General features: G+C 28.4%; 1 protein-coding gene across 2 annotated transcripts in view; it reads left to right on the top strand.

Moving 5' to 3' along the window:
• LOC113372374 (serine/threonine-protein phosphatase 2A 56 kDa regulatory subunit gamma isoform) overlaps positions 1-13,291 on the top strand; it is a 57,048-nt gene that overhangs the window by 27,964 nt on the left and 15,793 nt on the right. For both annotated transcript variants that reach the window (XM_026612695.1, XM_026612696.1), the window contains one exon: positions 993-1,140. In XM_026612695.1, the coding sequence (XP_026468480.1) occupies positions 993-1,140 (148 nt within the window). The remainder of the gene's footprint in view (positions 1-992; positions 1,141-13,291) is intronic.

The raw sequence follows: 13,291 nt of genomic DNA, 5'->3' as shown, positions 1-13,291 counted from the left end.
TTACAACGTTTTATTATGAGTATCAGCATATACATATGAACTTTAGGGGGTGTCCATTAATCACGTAAGATTTTTATGGGAGGGCTGTATTTATTTTTTATTTGATTTTTTTTAAAAAAATCCAAAGTTTTTCAAAAAAAAATCGAAACATTTACAATTTTTTCTCGTAACTAAAAATACACGTAATGTTTGTTGGGGAAGGGGGGTAATTTTGATTATCACCAAAAGGGATCGGGGTTCCAAAAATTCTTAAAAAATCGATCACGTGATTATGCCTCCTTATCAGATTTATATACATTTATCAATTGATAATAGAGATGTTTTCATATAAAAGGCAAGATTTATTAGATTTATTGATATAATGCCCCTAAAATTAAAGTATGTAAATGTATATAAAAGCATTTTTACTTAAAAACCTCGATGCCAAAATTTATTTTTCCTTCGCTAACTCAATAAACGTTTCATTTTTACATATTTTTCGCGCCTATTAAATTACCTTTTCTCGTTGTATTTCGTCTTAGCACTTAAGTTAGAGCAATTACTAAATCGCACATTTTTAAAAGCTCTAGGTAAGTGCGATGACCTTTTGAAGTAACAAGTAACTCACGTGGGCGAAATAAAAGCCCGGCTTGCTCTTGCTATATATGGTACTGACTAGCGTGAATCTAATTGCGTTCTCGGCTTTTCTCTCGTTAATGCTGATAAATCAACTTATAAACGATAATTGGATTTATAGCGTAAAGGAAAATTTAATTCCTCATTTATAAATGTCTGGTACTTTTATTTTTCTTAGGTGCAAAAAGAAATTTTACGATAATTCATTTGCCAGGCAGGCTATTCTGTTTTTTTCCTCTAATGGTGATTTTTTATATTACCGATGTAAATAAAGTTCTGATTTTGTTTGTAATACATTAATATATAATATGACATTTTCTTGTAATATGGTGTAATAAATCTTCTGAATTTTTATCACGTTCTGTTATTGATTTCAGTCGAAGCCTGCGGTCACAGCGCCTCCGCCTACGGCCATCGGCAAGGGAGCTTTTGGGGGACCCATCATCAAGAAAGACAAACGGCAATCCAGTTCCAGATTTAATGTCACGAACAATCGAGAGCTAGTACAGTTGCCGGAAATAACTCGTGAGTAAAATAATAAATATATTGTATTTTTTTTTTTTTAATTTTTGTTTTAAAATGGTCTTTGCTTTACAGCATTTTTAGCCACACCTACATTATTCATATTATTTTTCATCATATTCTATACAATTCTTACATATATATTTCTTATACATTCATCGTATATATACTATCTCTTCTTATATCCTAATCTTCCATTCAATTTTCTTTCTTCGATTCCATTCAATTTTCATTCTTCTACTTGTTTCTCAATATGTTTTTCTCATCTTTTAAACTAAACTTCTTTTTTCCTTCTTACTTCTAATACAATAATTTTTTGTATCCTACAAATTAACAATTCTTAATCTACTTTAATATTTTATATTTTTAATTCTGGTATTGCTGGAGATTCGAAACGAATTCTTCCAGCGTGTGAGTCGAGAACGCTACTAAGTGAGCTATTCCCGCCACTGTATTTATTTTGTTATGTAATTTGTTTTTTATGTATATTTTTGAGCACTTATAAGCAAATTTTGTTTGAATTTTCAATCAGAGGTCTCAGATTCGAGACCCCTCTTCGAGGAGCCTGATGTCAAGCAGTAGTGACATCGGTTTTCACTTGGAAATTTAGATAGCAATATGTTTCCAAGTGAAAAAAAACTCTCATCCGGCATTACTGCATCAATAAAATATTAGTCCTATTACAGGTATTGTAATAATAAAATTTATCATCATCAGAGGTGACAACTAGGGTTTATACAAAAACCGATATTTTAATCGGTGTAATTTAGAGCAGTATTCGACTGAATTTATTTTTTGTTCAATTTTATAAATAGTAAACAAAATAATTTAATTTTAATTAGTAGAACTAAAAAATAATAGTTTATCTGGATTAAATAACTTTGAAAATAATTATTAGTTATTCATGCATCATTTTCACATATAAGAATGAAAATATTTGTATGATAGTGAAAGGAAAGTTTTCAAATAAATAAAAATAATACATTTTTAAATAAAAAAATGCATCATACATCAACACATATATGTTAATATCAATTTTAGTTTTAAAAATAATTAAGTTAAACTCAGGTATTGTCTGTTTCGCAATTTTAATTAATTAATTTTAAACATTCTAATCGTTTTTTTTTTGTTTAATAAAATATGATTTCAAAAAACTGAGAACGTCTATCAAATTGCTACTTAGACATGTCCTTTATTGTTTCTACAAAATTTTCTGAAAAAAAAAATACTCTCATACTTGCGACCAAATTATGCTTAAATGTTTTTAAAGCCTGATATAATGATTTTAAGTTTTTTTGTTATTTAATTTGTGGCTTCTAGGGTTTAAAACTTTTTTTTTAAGTTTGAGTAGAAGAAGTTAGTTCTTTAAGAAGAAGTCACACTGATCTAAATTGATATATACAAAACCTTTCTGGGAACCATTGCAGATTGATAAGATATCAAATGCTATTTTCCATTTATACTGTAAAAACCGACTTTTTTCAATAAAAAAACGGTTTTCGAATTCCATAATTATCGCAAAAAAACGGTTTTTGAAAACCCGTATTCTAGTGTAGAGCGATGAGTTTTAGGTCATTTTTAAAGTGTCGTAAAAAAAAGCAAGGAATGTTTTTAATATCCATTTTTGTACCACTTGTTTATTAATATTATTAAAATACAAAACAAAAATTAAAAAAATAAAAAAGTTGAAAATTGTAGAAACTGGCAGCTGATGGTCTCAAACAATTGGCACCTCAATCTTGGCATGATTTCAGCCCTTCTAGCCATCCGAAATAAAAGAAATAAAAAGATTATGAATCTACAATGATGTCGCAATCGCCTGAACCAGCGATGAGTAAAAAAAATTTTTTTTACAAATTACACGACAAACTTATTGGGTCAATAATTTTCTTCTAACCATCTTTTAAAAGAGAACTTGTAAAATTATCAGCAACAAATATTTTCTTCAAAAATTTATACATTTCCCCAACCTTCAAAAGCTCAGTATTCCGCGGATTGTGGCTTTCATAAACATATCAATCCATCTCTCATATTAAAAATAGATTATCTTCGAGCGCGTTCGGAATTGATTGAATGTGTTTGCACACGTTGTTTTTAGAAGTCTATCAATAGATTTTGCTGCTTTTTTCTTCCGTGATTGCTGCTTCGATCTGTCGATAATTTCTATTTTATTCATACATAGCGTGTTTCATTGTACGTTGTCTAGCTTTTATAGATTTGACGTCACATTCGAAGATAGCATTGCGTCAATTGATGATAGAGGAAAAGACACATTTGTTTTGTTGTTGACTTTTATAGGGCACAACTAGTGTGAAATTTTCAAAAATCGAATTTTCAATTTTTCAATATTTCGATAGGTTATACCTTTAAAAATAACATACCAAAATTTTAAATCGACATCTTAAATAGTTTTTGAGGCACAGCCATTTAAAGAGTATATATATAGTATATAGTACCAACGATCATTTTATCTTTAAACGCGCTTTTCTCCAAACAGCATTTTCCGAAATTGCTGCAGCGATTACTCAAAAACAAATGATCCGATCACTATCAAATTTATTTTACATGTTCTATATATAGTTCTCCGTAAAATGAACTATCGATTTTTTGATCGGATCAAAAATCGAATTTTGGCAGTCCAAAAGCGACCAAAATTTTGGGTAACATTCGACTTTTTTAAAAAAAACGCCGTCATTTTGTTATTTTTTTATTTTTTTCTTTATCATAGTTCATTGTACAGACAATATTATCTAGTTTAACGAGATTTTTTTTTTTAAATTTCATCAACGTAGAAGGCCGGAATCACTGCATCAGTGAAGGGCCTTTTTTGTCGCGCCGTTGGAAATCGACGATAACTTAAAAAATATTTAATTTTTTTCTTCAAAAATTTCACTATGTATTCTTAAAACATGTATAAATATATTCCTAAAATTTTGAAATGATTGATAAAGTAATTTTTTTAATATAAATTCCCGAAAATCACCTTTTTTTAGGCGGTTGCACTAGTTGTGCCCCTTAATAACATCATTAGGAAATGGTATCAGACCATAGCAAACTATTGAAGTCATATGATGTCATATCATGCTTGGATATGAAATGGGTATCAAAATTGACCAACAAATATACTTTTATTCCAATTTCATTTTTCTAATGATTACCAGTTTAAAACCGGTTGCCTGCTTTCATAGCTCATATCTTATTTCTAAAGGAATCCATAGACCAACTAGTCTGAGCTTTATACGGCAGACGAACCATGAAATTTAATATTTGTCACTCCATTGAACATACGTTCCTTCAAACTCATATCACATAGTGGAAAAAATGGCGATGTGTCTTCTCTTTGTGATCCTAAGTACTCATATATTATTGAAGAATTTCAAAAGGTTACATTTTAGTACCTATTAGGACATGGAAACATCGTACACCGGATTGGGAAAGGGAATTATTATATAATTGGATTGGAATATTAGATTTGCTCTGCTAAATCTCGTTAAATAATTAATTCTGAATATCTGGGTCATGGTACAAAATTTAAAGATCTGGAGGAATAGAGTTCGATGACTTGTACCATATATAATTGTGAGGCATTTTTTAAGGGTTGCACTCCCTACCAAAGATAATATAATCATAATATTGGAAAAAGTTATTTAGCGTATATTCTAATAACAAAATAAAAATTTATTATTATAATATAAATTTATTCGCGTAGAACTTGACACCCTCTGCAAAATGTGACTACTATAAATTTGAGTCTGCAAAAAATTACACTTATTATACATGCTTATTTAGAGCTTAGGTAAAGAAATACGTAAAAGAATTTAAAAGTATTGATTTTTGTATGGTTGTCGAGTATTTGAATTAGAGCAAAATTTACTGTGGTGTTACTCCTTAAATGAGGTTGATAAATTGTCGGATTCGGCTTTGATCACTTTTGTATTTTCGATTTTTCTCAAATTACTTTTCGGTAGTAAATGTTTTATCTTGTGTTTGTTACAATTTTATTACAAGCGCTTTTTAGTTTCCATTCTATGTTATGCACCCTCCATTTAAAGTAGTTTTTAGTACGTATATTATTTTTATGCAATCTTTCTTTAAATCAAAATTGCTTGCTTTTCTTATATGTTTTATTATAATAAAAGGAGTGCTTTCATATTAAATTTGTGAGTTATTTGCCAAAAACCAAAAAATGACCCGATTTTTTTATTTTTTGCTAAACAATGCAATATCAAATTCAAAGTCGTTTTATGCAAAACTTTTATATCGGACTATAAATAACTGTATTTATAGAAATGTAGTAAATTTGATATAATTTCACCCTATGTAAGTGAAAAAAGATGCTTTCATATAAAATTATGAGTTATTTACCAAAAACCAAAAAATGTCCCGAATTTTCTATTTATTGCTAAATAATGAAATTTCTAAATGTTTATTTTAATAAATGATATTGCATAAATATATTTCAAAGTTCCTTAAATATTATGTATAATTTTTTTTCGAAACTTCTACCCTTAGCTTCATGTTAGTCATATTTTATACTTCGTATCATACATAGATGATGAGGAAAGGGGTCTCATCTTTTTTTATATTACTAAACAATTTTTTTTTTCAAATTTTTTATAAGACTGTCTTATAATGTTTTACCCACACTTCAGTCAAAAAGCTCGATTCATATTGTTTTTCTCAATTGTAAAACTAACTGCGCAAATTGCTGAATTTTCATTACTTTTTATCATTTACATCTACATTCTGGTCTAGAATTTTTGAAACATCTATGTTTTAGATTTTCAAAGTTTAACTATTCCAGAATATATTCACAAGAGAATTTTTCGAAATTTAAATTATTTTCGGAGATATAAATCGGTTGACCACGATAATCTCGGTTTGACAAACTTATTTTTTCTCGAAATTAACTTTTTCGATACAATACTCACGATTTCTCGACTTCTACTGAACCTATTTACTTGAAATTTTTGCAGAGTCTTCTTAATAAACTTGTCGTCAGTATGATTTACGCTTATTCCCAAATTCCGTTCTTTACTATTTAAAAACAAATCGAGAATATCTAATAGTTTTTTTTTTCTTTTAATTTTTTTTTAATTTCAATTTTATTCTGCCGTCTGTATATATAATTACATTTAGCAGAAAATGCTGTCAAGTTGTTTACAATTCGTTATTTACAAATTAGTAGATACCGCCAGTGGCGTATCTATTAGAGCTAATATGATAAAAAAACTAAAACAAAAGGGGGAAAACGATATCAAATAAATAGTTGTAGTTTTTTTTGAGACAGTCGCCATTTTTGTTTTATTTTAACTTATCCTTAGTTCATAGAATTGCAGGTATTCTCAATATAATAATTGCAGTTATTCTAATTATTATTAAGTATGAATTACACTCGCCCCAAAATTTTTGATTTTTGGATCATTACTATAACTTACCCTAAGAGAATTCAATAAGAGAAAAAATATTGTTTCAAAAATCGCAAAAAATTCGTGCTTCTAGACTAGACTAGACCAAGGCGGTGACCCTTAATTTATTTCATTCCTTGTAAACTTTGGGTAATTTGACTCAAACTGAATAAAATTATGACTCCTAATACTTTTTTATTGCTTTTGCCGAATTCTCAGCTCCAGTAAGGTCAACATAGTCTGTATATATTACGTGCGTAGCGTGTCGATGCGTATCGTTCGCATAATTTGTACAATAAACCAGTATGCTCCCACTTTCGGCATATCCGGAGCCCCAAATATCATCACAGTGTTCAATAAATGCTCATTGCTGGCAGTCGACATTCATTTCATTAGCATGTGAGCACGGAATTAAATAAACACCAAACTGTACACGTGGCTTTATATTATACATGAACTACGGTATGTACAATAAATCACAAATTCTCATTCCTCATTCTTTTTGGTACATAAGAAATGGTATGCACTTCAAAAATATTCTGTTGGTTGGACTTTTTAATTGGACTATTTTTAAAACTGAAGTGCTTTGGAGTTGATTTATGATAGAAGTATGTAATTTAATTGAAATGTATAATTTTAGGTTAGGAACCATTGACGTACTACTCTTAAGCTCATATTCCATCATACAACGTGAACTAACATCATATTTAATACTAAACTAAAATTAAATACGAAACTAAACACTTTTTTATAGAGCCGGCAAAATTTGTAACATAACAATGTGAAATTCAAACTCTTTAACAAGCTATCAGTGATTGACGAATATACACGTCATGGAGAGAAGGCGTATTTTTGTGTGTCATGAGTATATTCGTTTAGCGTGTAAAACAGTACACCTAAGTCTGTTTTAACACGGTCTTTTTGTACACTGTTTTGATATAACACGGTTTGAAAATTGAATATTTTTAATTTTTTTACACGAATTTATTCCATTTAGCACGATTTGAAATTTTATGTACTTAATTTTTTTTGTCAAATTTAATTTTTGCGAAGTATGTTCATATCCCAAAAAAGTATTTATGAAAGAAAAAAGTCTGAAACCATCGATAGTATCGATAGTTTGCGAACACTAGCTTAAAGATTTAAGTGAATTCCCCTTTAGCGCGTACAAACAATATTTACTGGTCAAAGCAAATGTGAATAGCACTAATTTAGGGGAATTATTATTCAAATAAACATGAATTCTTGTTTTTGAAAATTCTTGTTTTTCACTAATTTTAATAGGTTTTAGAGAGTAGGACAAATCACCCATTTTTGTATAAGATCAATGTCTTTTTTTACACGGCTTCTTCTGGAACCAATCAATGTACTAGTTAACTTCCCGTATGGTAAGTTATTGTAATGGGCCGAAAATCGAAATTGAAAATTTTTACATTTCTCGACGTTTTGAAGGTTTCTGAACATTTTGGCATACTTCAGAAAAAATTGATGTGTGTGTGTATGTGTGTATGTATGTATGTATGGATACAAATTTCCAGTCACGTTTTAGGGCGCACGGATCAACCGATTTGAACGGTTTAAAAAACATTCGATTCCTATTAATAGAGAAAAGAGCAGATTAGTTTTTGGCAAAGGCAGGTCCAGCCGTTTCGGAGATACGGAGCAGAGTGCAGAAAATAGAAATCGAGTTTTTGAGAGAACGGAGTATCCGATTTGAATGATCTAAAAAATATTCAATTTGTCATGATTGGGAGAAGTGATTATTAGTTTTTGGCAATGGCAGGCCCAGACATTTCAAAGATACAGAGCTAAATGTGCAAAAAATGGCAGTTTTTGAGAAAACTAAGCGTTCAATTTAAATGATTCAAAGAACTTTCAGCTTGTTTTAACAAAATAATTGATTTTGGAAAAAAAATGTTTGTATCATTTTTTTGTATATTGAAAATAATTCAGATTTTATTTTTAATTCTGACTATAGTTCTAATATACTTTAAACAAATAATTTCAACTTTGCAATTCATTTTATATAATTCTTATGAATATTAGACAATATTACAATATTTATAATAATCTATTTACATTTCGTTACGGTATGGGATGTTCCAGCAATTTGCTTTAAGGCACGATGCCATACACCGCACTAGTTCCTATTGAAATTGACATTTTTGAAAATTTTGGATATATTTTTAAATATCAAGATGTTTAGAATATTTTAAGGCTTATGACTGTATAAAATAAGTTGTTTTAAGTGTTGTCGTTAGATTGGTTCCTTCATACGTTTTTCTTCCTAGATTTTACTAGCCAATTCATGAAATCCTTGTTGGCAATGTCAGGGCCGTATAAGATCAATACTTAATGCGAGAGATTCAACAGATGTTCCTTTACTTATATAGGAATGAAAGAGACCATTCGCTTTATATATAAGAAGCCTGCCTGGCATTATATGATTATAAACCGATGGTACAAAATTATATAATACGTGAAATAATATAATTCGAGAAATAAATTAAAGTCAAATGGGAAAAACGCGTACTTTTATGTAAAAAGTCTCTAGACAAATCTATATATATATATATACATATTTTTTGAAATTGAAATAAAAATATTTTTCAAGTAAAACATCTACTTCTTCTGAGATCATTTCTATACGGGTCGATTGTGATTGGTCGTCGTGTCGCGTGAGTATGATTGCTTTGATCGTATGCGTATACATGGGGAATACGTACAAAAATAATGAAACCAATAAAAAATCTGTGCCGTGTAAGAAACGTAAGTTTATTGAAATAATTTGTATTATTCGTGGTTACTAAATATTTTTAGAAATGATTTTTCTATTAAAAAAGTTTCACTTCAATGGCGGGTGAACCTTACGCGCTCTCTTTTTTTACCATATAATTTTTCATTTTAACTTTTCTAAACCTAACCTTTCTTAACGAAATCCTGTGATTATTACATATCAATTACGAAGTATCTTTATCAAGACAGATTGCAATTTAGAGGAAATAAAAATAATAATGATTTTTGAAAACTCCTGAATTTATGATTTTATTTTCTCAAATTTTTAGAGATGACAATTTATTCAGAATAACAGCTTGTTGGTACTTGAATTAATCATATGACTTTTATAGTTTGCAAAAATCTGAAACCATTTTCAAGAAATATTTTTATAACTACATAACAAATGTGCAAACTAACTTATGAAGATATTTTAGGTAGACGTACTATACTTAAAATTTGTCCAAAAAAAAAAGTCTTGATATATATAATACAATATATCATTAACAATGTCTATAATATATTTTACTTGAGACATATTGTACTTGGTATACAAGTAAAAATTGGAACAAAAATAAAGAATTAATCTTTTTCCCGGCGTGCTGCAGAAAGCTTAATAAAAGCTCGGGAATTTCGTAATAGAATTTTCCATGAGTCACAAAAACTTAAAACTCTAAAAGTGCTCAGAAGTTGTACGATACAATAAAGAAATATTGCATTCTTCTTTATAAACTATTTTTAATTATAACAGAACATAAATATTGTTTTGTAATTGGAGATCTTGTTTACTTTCTATAGACATCTTTTGTAAACTTTCTTTAATTGTGAATGCATGAGTTGATATGGAAGTACATATTTTGATCAAAAAATACCTTTATGGAATAAAACGATGATGGAGGAAATAATAATTTCCTATTTCACTCTATCAATCAATTAACTGTACATTCGGCTTATACGGCCCTGACGTTGCCAACAAGGATTTCATGAATTGGCTAGTAAAATCTAGGAAGAAAAACGTATGAAGGAAATTCTGCCAATTATATAACTTTATTTTTATAATCGGTTCATACGATAATTTATTTAGAAATCAACCGCGAAATTTAATAGAGAATATTTGGTTATTATATGGATCTAGATATAAATTTTTAAAATTATATTTATTTATTTGTAGTGCTTATTTGGACCAGTTTGGACCAGGAAGACTAAAATCTGCAACTTATTCTTTAATAAGAAAAATTTATTCCGTACATACATTATAAAATAATTGTTATAGTTGGACAAATCGTGATGATATTTATTTTTTATGTGAGAATGAGCTTCTTCAAAAATTTCCTTTGAAATTTAGCCAAAAACATTCTTCGATAGAAATCGATATGAAAAATGATTTTATGAAAAAGGGGTGAAAAATCAGGATTTCTTGTATTTTTATATTAATGCAACTTATATTAGTAAAATGTCACAAATATCGTATTGTACATTATTTTTATAACTGACACTAATTAACTTATTGTGTTACAAAAGGACCGCACCCTTTCCCTATATGAATGAAAAGCCTAAGTGATTGCCTTATATCATTGTGGTCATTAATTTTATTAATTAAAAAATTATATATATATATATATATATATATATATATATATGACATATCCTTATCGTTTTAAAATTCATAATTGGTTCATTATTGATTACGTACTATTATAATCTATAATGATTTTTTGCTTTATCAAAGACCATTGATCCAATTGATTGTCTATTGATTGTTTATCTTAAAGTGTAATTAATTAAAAGTTCCATGAATATGGCATTAAATAAACAACTAAAATTTATGAAGAGAAATGTATATGGTATTTATAGTTCGTAAATATTTGTTGAGGATTTGAATTTACAACGCGTTTGCTGTTGAAACAAATTATGTATGTCAATTTTTGTCAGCAAATGTAAAACAAAAATATAACACGTGAAATATGTGAACTTTTAACATAAAATCAGTCGAATAGAATTTTAAGTTTATTTTATTTTTGGGTAGAATAATTGTAGATCATCAATTCTCAATCATCATTCTTGCTGCTACTGCAATAAATTATTTTTGCACTACATAAAAATGAAAATTAAAAATTATTACTAGGACGTTAATTTTATCATCACTTCGTCTCTATTATGTACATTTTTATTACAATCGGGTTTAATAGAGATAATCTAACCTGTTTTCTTTATTCTCGTTGAAAATATTTACGAGGTGCCTGATGTAAAACCTGATCCTCATGTTATTTTTCACGTTATATATATATATATATATATATATATATATATATATATATATCAATTTTCTTGCTTGATATATATGTAGGTAGAATTTTATTGATCAGCACCAGAAAACACGGATATGTTGAAATGTGACATCATAATGGTATTATTTCTTAATAGATACTCTTGGGTATTAGAGATTAATTAGAAGTATTTATTTTTGAGGTATTGTTCTTCATAATCAGTTGGATGATAAGAGAATGATATTGCAAAAATATTCATTTTACATATCGTTTAATTTAATGTGTTATTTATCAAATTATTGTTTTTTTGGGTACGGAACTTGACTCAAAAAATATAAAATACGTGTTTGCTATAATACATTCTAGAGTGTTTTTTTTTGCTCGATAGAACAATTGTTTTTTCTTACTTGACTTCAGAAAGATTTATCAAAATTCGAATAATCGTTTAGGAGGAGTATATTTGTATACATCATTACAGAAAAATTTTATAAATAAGATATATATATATATATATATATATATATACTAGCTGACCCGGCAAATGTTGTTTTGCTAAGTAAGGTATATTCCAAACAATTTCCAGAGAATCAAAAATATTAATACTTTAAGTGTATAAAGTTGCTTTATTTGAATGCTATATTCAATGAGGTATTATAAACCCCATTAGTTTGTCTGTATTACTTACTTGTCTATATACTTTTATTATGTATTTTCAAAGATTACCGTTTATCTCCCGATAGCGAAGTCATAAGAATGAAGGTTATAGCTGGTTATACATCTTTTTCCCTCTACTTTCAAACATTGTTGCTAAACAATGCCTAACTTTACTGGTTTTCGACACATCGAAGGTGGACCTTTTTAACCCCGGACCTTCATATCTATTCTTTGATAAATTCTGGGAAACTATAAACGGGGAAATGTTGTTCGTCAAAATGTCCCTTTGATCGCTCCCAAATTTAGGTTCTGAATTTAAATAACATAAATAAAAAATAATATAGCCTAGAAAATGTTTTATAAATATCAATGAGTATATAATTATACAAATGAGATCTTTCAGAGCACCGTGTTTGAAAAAAATATGCCAAAAAGTGCATTTTCATATTAACATTTCAAAAAAGTTGATATTTTGAGTTTCTAGTAACACTTGAGGCCCGTTTAATAACGTTTTTGTGAATAAATAAAACTCCAAACAAATCTACTTACTACAATTTAATAATAATTAAATAATATTCACGCAAAACTTTCTATGAAAAGTAATTGAACATCATCTGTCAAAAACGTTTGACATTTGACGTATTAGCCACCGTTTATAGTTTTGTTTAAATTACGCTTCTACAAAAATTTTCATATTAAAAATGTAAAGTTTCTACGCGATTTTGAAATGATATCTCACCTTTCCGACAACCTACTGATTAGCACGAATTTTTCAAGACTAAGACTGGCCAAATCGGTTTAGCCGTTTTCGAGTTTTAGCGAATCATTTGATCGAGAGCTCCATTTTTATATATGAGATATATATGGAAATTTTTTATTTGAAATTGTATTTGAGATCTACAACCTCAAGTGGTAATTTGATATAATACTGCTTGATATCGAGCTGGCCGAGGTTGGCATTGAAATTGGGACTAGTTAGTGCTAGTCCACGTCCGTTCACCATTACACAACGACGGCTACCAAATAAAATGTATTGAAATTTAAAAAAAA

This window comes from Ctenocephalides felis, unplaced genomic scaffold (assembly GCF_003426905.1).
Source record: "Ctenocephalides felis isolate EL2017-DRISC unplaced genomic scaffold, ASM342690v1 CF-g0.4_SCAFFOLD_01604, whole genome shotgun sequence".
NCBI lineage: Eukaryota > Metazoa > Arthropoda > Insecta > Siphonaptera > Pulicidae > Ctenocephalides > Ctenocephalides felis.
Note: the sequence above shows the minus strand (reverse complement) of the source record. Positions and strands in the feature narration are given on the sequence as shown.